The 12,217-nt window shown below is 45.2% G+C and overlaps 1 protein-coding gene across 1 annotated transcript; it reads left to right on the top strand.

Annotated features, from left to right (window-relative positions):
• Nucleotides 1-4,116: 4,116 nt before the first annotated feature.
• Nucleotides 4,117-10,958, top strand: CD164 (CD164 molecule). Its single transcript, XM_088522008.1, has 4 exons — nucleotides 4,117-4,255; nucleotides 8,148-8,303; nucleotides 9,586-9,663; nucleotides 10,142-10,958. The coding sequence occupies exons 1-4, from the start codon at nucleotides 4,117-4,119 to the stop codon at nucleotides 10,300-10,302; spliced, it is 534 nt and encodes a 177-aa protein (XP_088378134.1). The 3' UTR covers nucleotides 10,303-10,958.
• Nucleotides 10,959-12,217: the final 1,259 nt, after the last annotated feature.

The following is a 12,217-nucleotide window of genomic DNA, read 5'->3' as shown; positions in this document are numbered from 1 at the left end:
CGGGACTGTGCCAGCACGACTGTGGTCACAGATAGGATCCCGGCTTGAGGAGGGCGCCTCAGAATCATAAAGTCACAGAATGGCTGAGGTTGGAAAGGACCTCTAGAGATCATCCAGTCCAACCCGCCTGCTCCAGCAGGGACACCCAGAGCACGTGGCACAGGGTGGCGTCCAGGCAGGTTTGGAAGATCTCCAGAGAAGGAGACTCAACAACCTCTCCGGGCAGCCTGTTCCAGGGTTCTGGCACCCTCACAGTGAAGAAGTTCTTCCTCACATGGAGGTGGAACTTCTGTGTTTCAGCTTGTACCCATCACTCCTTGTCCTGTCACTGGCCACCACGGAGAAGAGTTTGGCCCCATTCTCCCTACATTCTCTCCTCAGGTATTTGTACCTGTTGATAAGATTCCCTCTCAATCTTCTCCAGGCTATACAGGCCCAGCTCGCTTAGTCTTTCCTCATATGACAGATGCTCCAGTCCCTTAATCATCTCTATGATCCTACGCTGGACCCTCTCCAGAACCTCCATGTCCCTCTTGTGCTGGGGAACCCAGAACTGCACCCTATACTTCAGATGCGGCCTCACCGGAGCTAAGTAGAGGGGCAGGATCCCCTCCCCTCGACCTGCTGGCAACGCTCCTGCAGGATCCCATTGGCCTTCTTGGCCATGAAGGCACAGTGCTGCCTCATGATTAGCTTCTTGTCAACCAGAACTCCCAAATCCCTCTCCGTGGAGCTGCTTTCTAGCAGGTCAATCTGTACTGGTGCCTGGGGCTATCAAATGAAAACTGGAGCATGAAACCATACGCTACAGCACAGTTTTTCAGTCTGTGATCAGGTGGTTTCTGAATCCGATCCGGGAGGGCTACCAAGGCCAATGGGAATTACTAGCACAGTCCCTCTGCTGTGTAGGTGCTCAGTGCTTGCCCTCGGCCTCCACAGCACAACTGTTTATTTTAGCTGCAGCAAGTGGGCAATATATGTCCTGCAGCGCTCCCAGACCGGCGAAGATTGCTCAGCTCTCTCTTATCAGCCTCCGGCCTTGAGCAAAAGGCCAAGCGCAGGGCAGCGCGCTGCAGCCCTGGCTCTGTTTTGTGGAAGTGCTGAGGGGAAGCCGCATGCTGCAGATACACTGAAGTGGCTGCTGTTTGTGTATGATGCTGCTTCGGGAAGACTCAATCTAAACATTAGTCTTATTTTTCTTCTATTACCTAAGTCAGCCTGACTTTCTTCTGTGGCTGGTTCTTGCTGTGCAGGTGAGGAGCTTATTCCCTCTGCCACATCTTGCCTATTTTCTCCCTTGACATCTCTTTTTGCTTTGCCTTAGGCCATACACCCCTCTCAGAGGCAGAGGATGTCCATGTGGGCCACCCGCAAGGCTGCTGAAACCACCACAGAGCCGCCAAGTGTCCAAGTGGATGGTACCTCCTCTTCCATTACAATGTGGATTTGCCCACTGCTAACAGGAAGACACTGTGGAAGCTGCATGTAAGACACTTCCCCCTAATTTCCTATCCCTGGTATCTTCCTGCTGTATTTTCAACAAAATACATTCTTAATCTGGTCTCTAACTATGTAATATTTGTTGCCTATCACTCTCTTTTCCAGAAGCAGGGCCTAGGTGTGTAAGCTCCAGGGAAAAGCCACAGCTCAGCTGGCCCAGCTGCTTGCTCACCAAGAGACTGTATGTTGGTTTGTTGAAACCCATTTGATCTCAAACCTGGTATTATTGATCTCAAACCCTATATATTATAGGGCCATCTGGGCTGGAGGCTTCCCTCCCCTTGCAGGGATTAGTCACTTTCACTGTAGAATATTAGTGACTGTGTATAAAACACACACTCTGTTTTGTAGATGTCTTGATTGCCACAACGCAGTGCCTGCATGGCCGTGAGGTGAAATGGTAATTTTGAAAAGAAATACAAATGTTTATAAATGGAACCAAAGCGATAAGTTCCTTTTGGATTATCTACGAAAAAATTCTTGTTCATTGCTATCCTCCCTGACTTTGCAGTATGTTACTCCAAACCTCTTCAGAAGCCCAGTTATTCCATCATTCCTAGCACGAAATCATTGAGATTCCTGGGTATTTGCATTTAAAAATTGCTTCCCTAAAATGGGCATCTGCAGACTCTTAGTTTTTATCCATATTTGCCAAGTACTTTACATAAATTTCCAGTAATGCAGTGCCTGGAACTCCTTATAAGAAATGTTCTGACATTCAACACAGAGGTAAATGCCTCACTAACCACTAAGCATATAACAGTGCAATGAAAAAAAAAAAAAAAAAGAATACAGTGATGAATCTGATGTTTTACATCCAACAACAACAACCAGAGCTGCTGTGATCCTGCTGACTGTATTCCTCAACAAAGTCCTGAGATGCTGACTTTAAGAAAAAAAATTAGACAGACCGCATTTATCATACCCTTGGATTCCCACCAGCCCCTCGGATTACATGGTAGACATGTTTTCACTCGCTTGCGGAGGCAAGTTGTGGCTATAGTTCTGGCCCTGCTGGTAATCTCAGTTCTGTTTGTATTGTATTGTCTACTTCATTTTCTCCCTGTTTTTCCATACATATGTATGCTATTCAGCATCTTTTATCATTTTCATTTACCATGTGCCTTGTTTGTTTTCATTTTAAAAAGGCCAAAGCTTTCATGTTGCTGCAGTAATCTAGATTGCAGCAACTGTGATTCTTCACACTAAGCCTGCGTCCAGCACATCTCATAAAACAAAACATTGTATTAGTTGCTGAGAACGCTCATAATACAGTTATTAAGATAACCCCCAAGAACTGCAAAAACGAATAGCTGAGTTCAAATGTCTCACGTCAAGTGACATCACAGGAGATCCTTTGAATCAAGCTCTGGTCCCAGTAAGGGATCCTTGTTCCAGCAGGACAAAAACCACCCTGCCAGCATATACCCAGGAAGGTAAGTGGAAGCAGTGGAAATGCCCACTTCAATTTTGGTTACTAATTTTTACAAATGTTGGTTTTGGATCTACTTATGTTTCTCCTCTCTTTATTCCACATGTTATTTCAAACAAGGGAGCACAAGCCAGTGAGTGTTGCTTCCTTATGACAAGAAGGCACAAGTCAGGGAGCATTGCTTGGCACTGGTTTCCCAAAGCTTGCTTATGCTGTCACTGAACATAGATATTGAAGCAGGTTTGCATGCACAAATGATGGCCTATCATCACTGTGGATGGCATATGTTGACTCAAGTTACCTTAAGGGGTAAAAAGTAGGGAAAGAGAGAGAGAGAAGAAAGAAAGAAAGAAAAAAAAAGGTGGGGGGGGGCAAAGAGAAAACTCTGTCTAGTGACTAGCAGGAAAGAGAAGCGGGATTCCCAGACATACATTCTTCTCTGGGTGCTATTTCCAGAATAGCTGGAAACAGCTATAATGAGACTTTTTATTTATTTAATCCATATTTCCACTGCAGTCCAACAAACTTTCCAGCAGGGTCCTACTCATGCTCCCTATTAGTTGCTCCCATTTCAGAGCACCAGCAGACAAGGTACAAATGCAGCACGCAGACTTGGCACAACTACCTGGGGGCACTGTTATCCCCTATGTTATTCCCTAAGCCTTGCTGTTCAAATATAAACTAAAAGCTACGAGACAAGGGGCGGAAAAGGGAAGACTCCCCAAGCACAGCCTCACGCTGCCGCTTCCCTCCGACGGTTAATTTTAAATAAGACCCCGCCTCCCCTCCCTCCCCCGCCTCCCCACAGCGCGTCGCTACGTCACCGCCCACCGCCCCTCCCCGAGCCAATGAGCGGCGGACCCGGCGGAGGGGGCGGTGCCTTTGGGGGCGGAGCATGCAGCACCACGTGACACGGAGGATCACCCCCTCAGATGGGTCACGTGGGGGGGCGGTGCGTGCTGATGCCCCGCCCCTTTGCCCAGGGTGGGGATTGGGGGCGGGCGCCGCACGTCACCGCCCCGCGGGCGGACGGGGCGGGGCCGGGGCCGGCGGGGCGGGGGCCGTTGCGTGACGCGGCGGCCGCGCGAGCGGAGCGAAGGGAAGCGGAGCGGCGGGACCGCGCGGGACGGGACGTAGCGAGCCGAGCTGAGTGACCGAGCGCCGCCGCCGCCGCCGCCGCCGCCATGGGCCGCCTCTCCGCGCTCCCCGTGACCGCCCTCTGCCTGGCCGCGCTCTGCGGCTCTGTCGCGGCCACGGCCACCACGGCGGCCGCACCAACGGCGACGTGGCTCGCGACTAGCGCCCCCGCCTCCGCGACCGTTGGTGAGTGCCTCGTGCTCCCCGGGCCCGGCGGGGGCTGGGGAGCGCAGCGGCCCCTCTCGGCTCCCACAGCGCGGCCGGCGCCGCTTCGCGCCCGCTTTTCACCCGCTTCTCATCGCCTCCCGCCGCCTCCGTTTCTTCAACCTATTCCCCGCGAGGCGCGCGCCGGCCAGGCGGGAAGCGGAGCGGCGGGCTCGGCGCGGCGCGGGGCCGCTTATGTAACGGGCGGCGGGTGCGCTCTGCCCCGTGCGGGGCCCGGCCTCGGCTGCCCTGGGCGGCCCGCGCTCTGCGCCGGCACCGCGTGCGCCGCGCGCCGCAGAGGGAGGAAGTTATCCTGAAATCGTCCCAAAAGTACTTTTGCTTATTTATTTTTGGCCGCCTTTCGTGGCGGTGCTGGGCATAGGTTAACTGCTGGGAGCAGCGGCGGAGCAGGGTTAGGCAGCCCGCTGTGGGGCAGAGCGGGCGCTGTGGGTTCCGCAGGACCCCAGCCACATCCTGTGCACGTCTGCCTTTTAAGTATGGGGCCAAGCTGAAAGGGGAGCATCTGAATCCACCCTGTAACAGCCAGGGCACCTCATCCGGGGATCAGAAAACGATGGTGCCTTCGTGGTACCCCCATCTCCACAGTGTGGAGAGCCGGCATATGTGCTGCTGTAGCCCCTATAAAGATTTTCACATAACCTTTTCTAGCAGGAATAGCGCTGGGAGAGCACATGACGTGCTGTGGCTGATTACGAAGCTGGATTTGTTGACAGCTCACCCTTGAAATATTCTGCAGTGATACAGATGTGTTCTGGGGCTTTACTCCAGCAGATCTGTTCCTCCCTCACACTAGCCTGGGAGTTCACTTCAGGAAGTGAACTGAAAATCTTAAAGTAACCTCTGTTAGCTGCGGCGGGCATTAGACTTTCCTGTCTCCACAGATGTGCCTTGATAAATTGTCTGTATAGCAGGAAAGAGTTTTCATTTCTGAAACATGAACATTCAGCAAACATTTTTAAATGTTGTGCTGACTGCTACCTCTGGTCCAGATATATATACACACAGAGAATAATAAGTAACTGTCTCTGAGATTTGTTCTCTAGAAACTGCCATATCACTGTTGAAGTGGCTTAAATACCATCTTTCTGAAGGGAGCAGGGTGAGACCACACTGATTTGGTTAATGATGGTTTACGCAGAACTGGTGAAGATCCTATTATATCTTCCTGTGTGTCTTAGAAATGACAAAAGAGACACTAATATTTTTAGGTTATGTACATATTATGTACTTTACTTCCCTATATGCCTAAACCAGTCGTATCCATCAGAAAGGCTATCAACCTCATGTTTAATTTGGATTGCCAGAATGCTGAAGTTAGAGTTAACTCATTTATCCTGAGATGTGAGTTGCCGTGTTGATTGCCAACGATTTGTAAATAGCCATGTTTCCTTCACTAGGGAGCAGGGTGAAGAAAAATGAAAGGTCATCCATGGGTGCTTTGGAGTAGGTGGATGTGATGTGAAATGTGCTGACAAATCTCTGTGGCAGTGGGTGGTTTTGTGTGGGGTGGGGATTTTTTTGTTTGTTTTTAGTGTGATGACTGTATGAATAAGTCTTATCTGAAAGTAATACAATAAAATTGTAGACTGGGAGAATTTATTTGACCCAGATATTGGATTTGTTGACATTGTGGTTTTCGGGCAACATTTGACTGAGATTAACATTGAAAAGCAATATCATATTGGGCTGGTTAAGTCACTGGCGCCTACTATGGTTAAAATATGAATAGATCGACTTCCTCTCTCTTTTCCTTTGTGTGCATTTGTATATGAAGTTTTCTAGATCCTTCCAAGTTGTTTAAAGTCGAACAGTTACTTGCAACTGTCTTGATTTGTTGTCTTTTGTTAATGTATCTTATACAACTTACATAAGCCTATGCAAGTATGTAGATAAGTCCTTTCCTTCCAGTGTAAAGCTGTAGTGTGAGATAATAAAATACCCACTTTATTATGCATTCAGTAACCACTTACTATTGCTGTTTTGGGGAGCCTAACATATTTTAATAGAGGTTATGTATCTGTATGGCTCCCTTGGTTTCTTAGTCATGGGTGACAATTCCTAGTTAGCCGCAGTGTATCCTGTTGGGAAGAGTACCTTAGAGGTGGTAAGGAACTTGCCAGTACCCTAAACATAGGGAGCTTCATACTCAACAAAAGGAGTCTGACATGTTAAGTCCACTGTTTCGTCTGAAATGTTTTAAATGAAAAAAAATATGAACCTTCCAGTTTTAATTGTTAACTAGCACAGCTGTTTATACAGACCTGAAATGCAGGGCCTGAGTTATAAAGCAACGTAAGTAAAACCTTCATGCTAGGTACATTCTCGGTTGCATTTCTTGAATCTTCTTGATTCAATCTACTTGAATCTTCTCATAAATTTGTGCTCGTTGTGTAAATCAGATTTGCTAAATAGTTGAGATTAAATTAGATTTAAATTTGACTTGTGCAAAAGCCCACAAATTTTATTTTTTCTGATAGCTGCCTAGAAATGCGTGGTCTTAAAATGGGACTAGCTACTAGTACTAGAGTACTGAGTGAAGATTCGTGTTGCTCTTAGTTCAACAGTGCTGTTCAAAGGGCCTGGCTGACAACAGCAGCGATGGAATTTGTGCATTGCTATGAGCTATCTTGTCCGATGAAGCAGAATTACTTCTGACTTGCTACCATGACATCTGTGTTGTTTCTAGAATTGTAACAACTACCTTTTAGTCTAGAGTCAGACAAATCTAGTGCGAAATTACAATTTTCCATTTTTTCAGCATTCTGCTGCAGTATCTTGTTCTGCATCTAAGATTAGCACTTCTCCAATCAGTTGCTGCTAAACTTGCAGAGAGACTCTCAGGATGTTGTGTTGTTTAGCTTCTGCATATTCATGGTAGCTTAATTGGCACCTTAATAGAGGATTTTGTTTGGTATCAGAAGAATTTGCATATCTTACCAGCTCCCTGATATCTGAGGTGTTTGGAAACTGGAGTACCCAAAATAGCATAACCTTTGTGATGTAGCCCATGTCATGGTGTGTAACATCTGGTGGTACTACCTGCGGGCATCCTTGCCTAGTGTCTTGTATCTAGACTTGTCTCTGAGGTCCTTGGGTCACAAAGCCCACTGAAGCTGGAGGGGCAGATGGCTGATGCACCTGGGCCAACGGGTGCTACTCCTTTTCCATGAGCCAAGCCAAGTCAGCACAGAGCTCTGAACTCTTTTGAACGTAATGGTGTCTCAGCAGGAAACTTGCGGAGTTGTCAGCAGTCATAGTGTGGTTAAGCAGTAGTTTAGAAGCTCTCCTTGTACGGTTAACTCAGATAACACAATCGGTTTGAAAGCATGTAGCAGTTTCCTTATGGCACTTGCTGAAGCCTAAAGCTTCTGTGGGCATCTAGACCAGCAACGGCTCTTGGACTTTTAGCTAATCTTTGAAAGACTGGTTGTCTTGGTTTTCCACATGCTGCCTCAGCTGTGGATCCACTCCAGTTTCTAGGTCAGGATCACTTAGATGCAGTTAGGTACTGAATACCTTGTTCCCTATTATGTAACACTTGGGCTACACTCATACAGCAGCACTGTTCTCCCTCTAGTTTGCCTGGAGGAAACGGGCTTTGCATTAGTAAGCCAGGATGTTGGCTTTATTCAAATTTGTACTACAAAGATGAGCACTGCCTTGGTTGTCCTGTCTGTGCCAAGTTTATATATATGTATTCAGTGATGCAACTTCTGCTCTTTCTGTGGCAAGTTGAATGTACAGTATGCTAGAATTCAGTGCCATGTATAAGGGTCCCTAAAATTCAGCCTGCTGCTGTTTCTTGGAGCTAAATACTCTCATTAGTTAAACACAATCTTTTATTCTTTTATAGCTTCGACAGTTGATCTCTCTGCCAATGCTACTACAACATCTACCAATGCTACTACAGCCCCTGCCAATGCTACTACAGCATCTACCAATGCTACTACGGCCTCTGCCAATGCAACTACAGCCTCTGCTAATGCTACTACAGCTCATACAACTATAGGTAATGTGAAAAGATGCAGATGACTGGGTCACTTTGTAAACAACTCTCTGAACTTGGAAGTATAGTGTGAGTTATAATGCAATGTATGTTGCTAGGATTGCTCTCTATACTGAGTGGAGGACAGTGAATGGCAATGAACCAAGTACTGGTGAATAAAGGACAAGGGCCTTTTCACAGACCACTGTAGTGAAGTGACTACTAACATGTGAGGTGGGGAATACAAAAATAGTTTCAAGGTTTGGAAGAAGCAGTTTATGTAATAACTTTTTTTTTTTTCCTTCAGATATGAATAGCTATAAAGTGGCCCAGTGAAAGCCATTTGGTTTGGGTAACAATTAATGCATAGCGGAAATAGCTAATGAATTTGACTGTGTATGTTGCCCAGTCCTAACATTTTTGCTTTTACACATGCAGTCATCTTAACAGTGGTGTCTTAAAATCCTAAAAACAGTTCTTTAAAAGCATCCCCAGCTGAAGGGAGCTGCTTGGTAGCAAGATGCAGAACTCGACTGGCCCCCAGAAGCCTACAGTAGGCTTTGAGTGCACTTACAAACATTGGTGCTTGTCACAGCTACATACTGGGATACTTATTTTTAAGTAAAACTTGTTTTCTGGAAAAAAAAAGTAGGGTGGGGAGGGTTAGAGATCCAGAGTTCAGTGTTGATAACTGAAGGACCTTTAGGACATCTTCTGGTTGCACTGTTCTCCTATTTTAATAATATCCCTGGCGATTAATGATTTTCAGAAAGTCATGGTATACAGTGAGTGTTCATCTCCTGACCTCCAATCCCAGAGGTCCTGGGATTAAGTACTTGTTCAGTATAGTATAAACTGATTCTAAAGGCTCCTTCATAAAAGTCCTCTGCCTTGATGCAGACTCTTGGTTGCCTTCTATGGAAACTGCTTGATTCTTGATTCTTATTCAGGATCTCCTCTTGATTCTTATTTCAGGATCAGCATTCACATTGGAGTTTGAAAGAAAAGGGATTTTTTTGTCTGAGTGAAGGATCACTGTCTGATCTATAGAGAACCTTGAAATACTTGGCTGACAATGGTATGGTCGGGTTGCAAATTAAAAAAGCAATCCTTATTGCAGAAATCTGTCTTAATGCCATGCAGCTGAACATCTAAATAGTGTGGGGGCAGCCTGAAGTCAAAGCTTATCCTTGTTGGAGCACAGAAAGACAAACCGTTTGCATAAGAACCTAAATGCTTGTGAACTTTGCTCTTGTAAGCTCGTGGTGTGTACATACTCTCTGAATTTCAATTTTCTCTCAAACAGCTAACGTCACTAATGCAACTACACATGCGCCTCCAGTTACAACTGCCACTTCAGCCCCCAAAACAACCAGTATACCAGGTAACTTTTGAGAATCAGGAGTAGTTTGTGGAATGTTAAATGTCAGAAACATGTTGGTCAGGCTAAATCAGTTGACTGCTTTTAATAGAGTGGCTATAACTGATTTTTAATTTGGATGTGGGGCCTCTTACTTTTTGGGAGGGGTTGTTCTGTCTTTGTGTTTCACTTGCAGCATATAACTGGATGCCTTAAAAGAGATACTGGGCCACAGTGGGAATTGAGTCGACGTATTTTATTTTGGCTTCAGTCCTAAGTATTCCATGAAGTGAAGCTTTTTAAAACTAGCCATTAGCAGATGTCTGTAACTTCTAGATTCTTATCTGTTGTGGCTTCAGTGAATTTCTTTAAGCATAACTCTTGGGGTAAAATAGAATAGATGGAAGATAATTATTTAATGTGAATTTCAGCCAAAAAAAAAAAAACAGCGTAAAATAATTTTAAGTGCTGTCCACTCATACTGTATTGTGGTGTTTAACAGGTACAAATGCTACTGTGACTCCGGCCCCTTCTCCGCGCAAATCTACATTTGATGCTGCCAGTTTCATAGGTGGAATTGTCCTTGTGCTGGGTCTACAGGCTGTAATTTTCTTTCTGTACAAATTCTGCAAGTCGAAAGACCGAAACTACCACACGCTTTAGGACCTGCCACTTTACAATGGACTAGTAGCCCAACACCTGTAGTTCACTGAACCAAAATATCTTCTGTTGCTCATGGAAGACAGCAGTCCATAATATCCTTTAAATCTCTAAAAGAAGACTTAGAAGAATATTTTTGCAACATTATATTTGGCGAGAGGTGTTATAAATCTCCAAAAGGATTACTTGCAATATGCTGCATGGGTTCTAATGGCTGTCTAATTTTTCTTTTGTGGCTGCTGCTGTGGGACTCTCTTCAATATGCCAAATGTAGACATTCACAGATTCTTGTATGTGGCGGTGATAACACCGTCTTAAGTAGACAATCTCATGGTTACTTATTCTGAAGTCTAATTTAATCAACATATGATGCAGTATCCCTTCAGTTTTATCAAGATGTGAATTATTGGTGACTGACTTCAGGGAGTGAAATACCATTTTTACTAGCTTGTGGCCCTTACAGCACACTGCTAGAAAGGCGAATGGAATTTCTAGTAGATAATGTCTTAATGAAATAAAATAATAGCCCTTTTCTAACACAAGAATAAAGATTGCTTGGTACAATACTGCATTCCAAACTAAAATCTTGTGCCCTTTCCAATCAATGCTGAGGGTGGAGAGGGGATGTATGGATAATCTTCATGAAGGGGAAATGAAGATTAGTGCCTTAAAAGACAAAAAGTTAATAGGCTGCAGAAGGGTCCCTCTTATCTCAAAGGTAAACAAAATATATTAGGTACTAGCTTTTTATACAGGAGAATGGAATATGAGTGACTTTAAGCATTCCAGTTTCAAAACTTCCCGCATTAAACATGGGCTCCTCATTGATCTGATTTCTGAGGATGAGGGAGCATGGTACAGTAACCTTCAGCTCTAGGCAGAGGATGCCAGTTGTTGACCTTCTGTTCTGGCCTGCCAGTACAAAGTGTGACACAAGTGACAAGAGTCAGGACAGTTCACTCCCTGCATAAACAGGCAGCAACATGCATTTATACTTGAAATACTGGTGTTAGGGAAATCGTGAGGTTTTCATTCTTTCAATGCTTCTTAAATTTACGTGTTATAGTTAATTTCTGTATTGTCACTATCCCAGCCCCCTACATGCCTGCTTGCTGAAGGAGCAGGAGAGTGTAGCTTGGAGGGGCTGCCGATCGCTGATTTGACCCGAATCAGGGTGGTCACAGTCCTGGGACTGCTCAGGCCTTTGTGAGGGCGGACAGGGAAGCCTTGTAGATTGTGTAGGGTTTTTGATTTATTTTGGTCTGCTTGGTTTTGCCCCCTTCCTTATCACGTTTGTATGACCCTGAAGTGAACTGGCTCAAGCAATCTATGCAGCCAGATACAGATAAATTTTTTTTTTTCCTCCTTTTTTTCTTCTTGGCTGGATCAGGTTGCTGTCAGAGTGTCTGCAGAGGTTCATCCTCTCCAGTGTAGATTGACTTGGGAACCTGTGAAAATAAACCCATAAGAAAAATGGAAGTAAAGCTCGAAGGAAGTGGTGGGTTTAGCACTTGATACTTATCTTGTGGTGTGGATTGACCAATATCCCTTGATCTTCAATGTTGGGAGAATCTGTAGCACTGTCTTTCTAGACTGACTTGACTAGAACTTGGCACCCAACACAACACAGTGACCGCTTTGATGCAAATAATAGTCACAGTAGCGTAGCTTCAATATAAAGCAAATTAAGTGCACTTTAGTTGCAGTGTTGCTTTCTTGTGTTCTTCTAGTTTCTGTTGTGCTGCATAGAAAACTGAAGTTGCTACAAAATGCAAAGGTTAATCACTGGTACTGTATCTTCAAATTTATTAGCTTGTTTTCTAAACAAAACTAAGACAATCAGCTCAGGTTTAATGAACAGTGGAGTGAGCAGCCAGTTCCCAGCAACAGTGTATGGATTAGATGGCATATCCTTGGC

The sequence above is a fragment of the Tinamus guttatus genome, unplaced genomic scaffold (genome assembly GCF_059628265.1).
Source record: "Tinamus guttatus ecotype Peru unplaced genomic scaffold, ASM5962826v1 Tinamus_guttatus_pri_ptg000010l, whole genome shotgun sequence".
Taxonomy (NCBI): Eukaryota; Metazoa; Chordata; class Aves; order Tinamiformes; family Tinamidae; genus Tinamus; species Tinamus guttatus.
The sequence above is the reverse complement of the archived record's forward strand: the minus strand, read 5'-3'. Positions and strand labels throughout refer to the sequence as shown.

What these genes read in the sequence shown, in the direction of transcription:
- CD164 (XM_088522008.1), top strand. Translation starts at nt 4,117, where the DNA reads ATGGGCCGCCTCTCCGCGCTCCCCGTGACCGCCCTCTGCCTGGCCGCG. An exon ending in CCCCGCCTCCGCGACCGTTG is followed by an intron (nt 4,256 to 8,147) that starts GTGAGTGCCTCG and finishes ATTCTTTTATAG; the next exon opens with CTTCGACAGTTGATCTCTCT. An exon ending in TACAGCTCATACAACTATAG is followed by an intron (nt 8,304 to 9,585) that starts GTAATGTGAAAA and finishes TCTCTCAAACAG; the next exon opens with CTAACGTCACTAATGCAACT.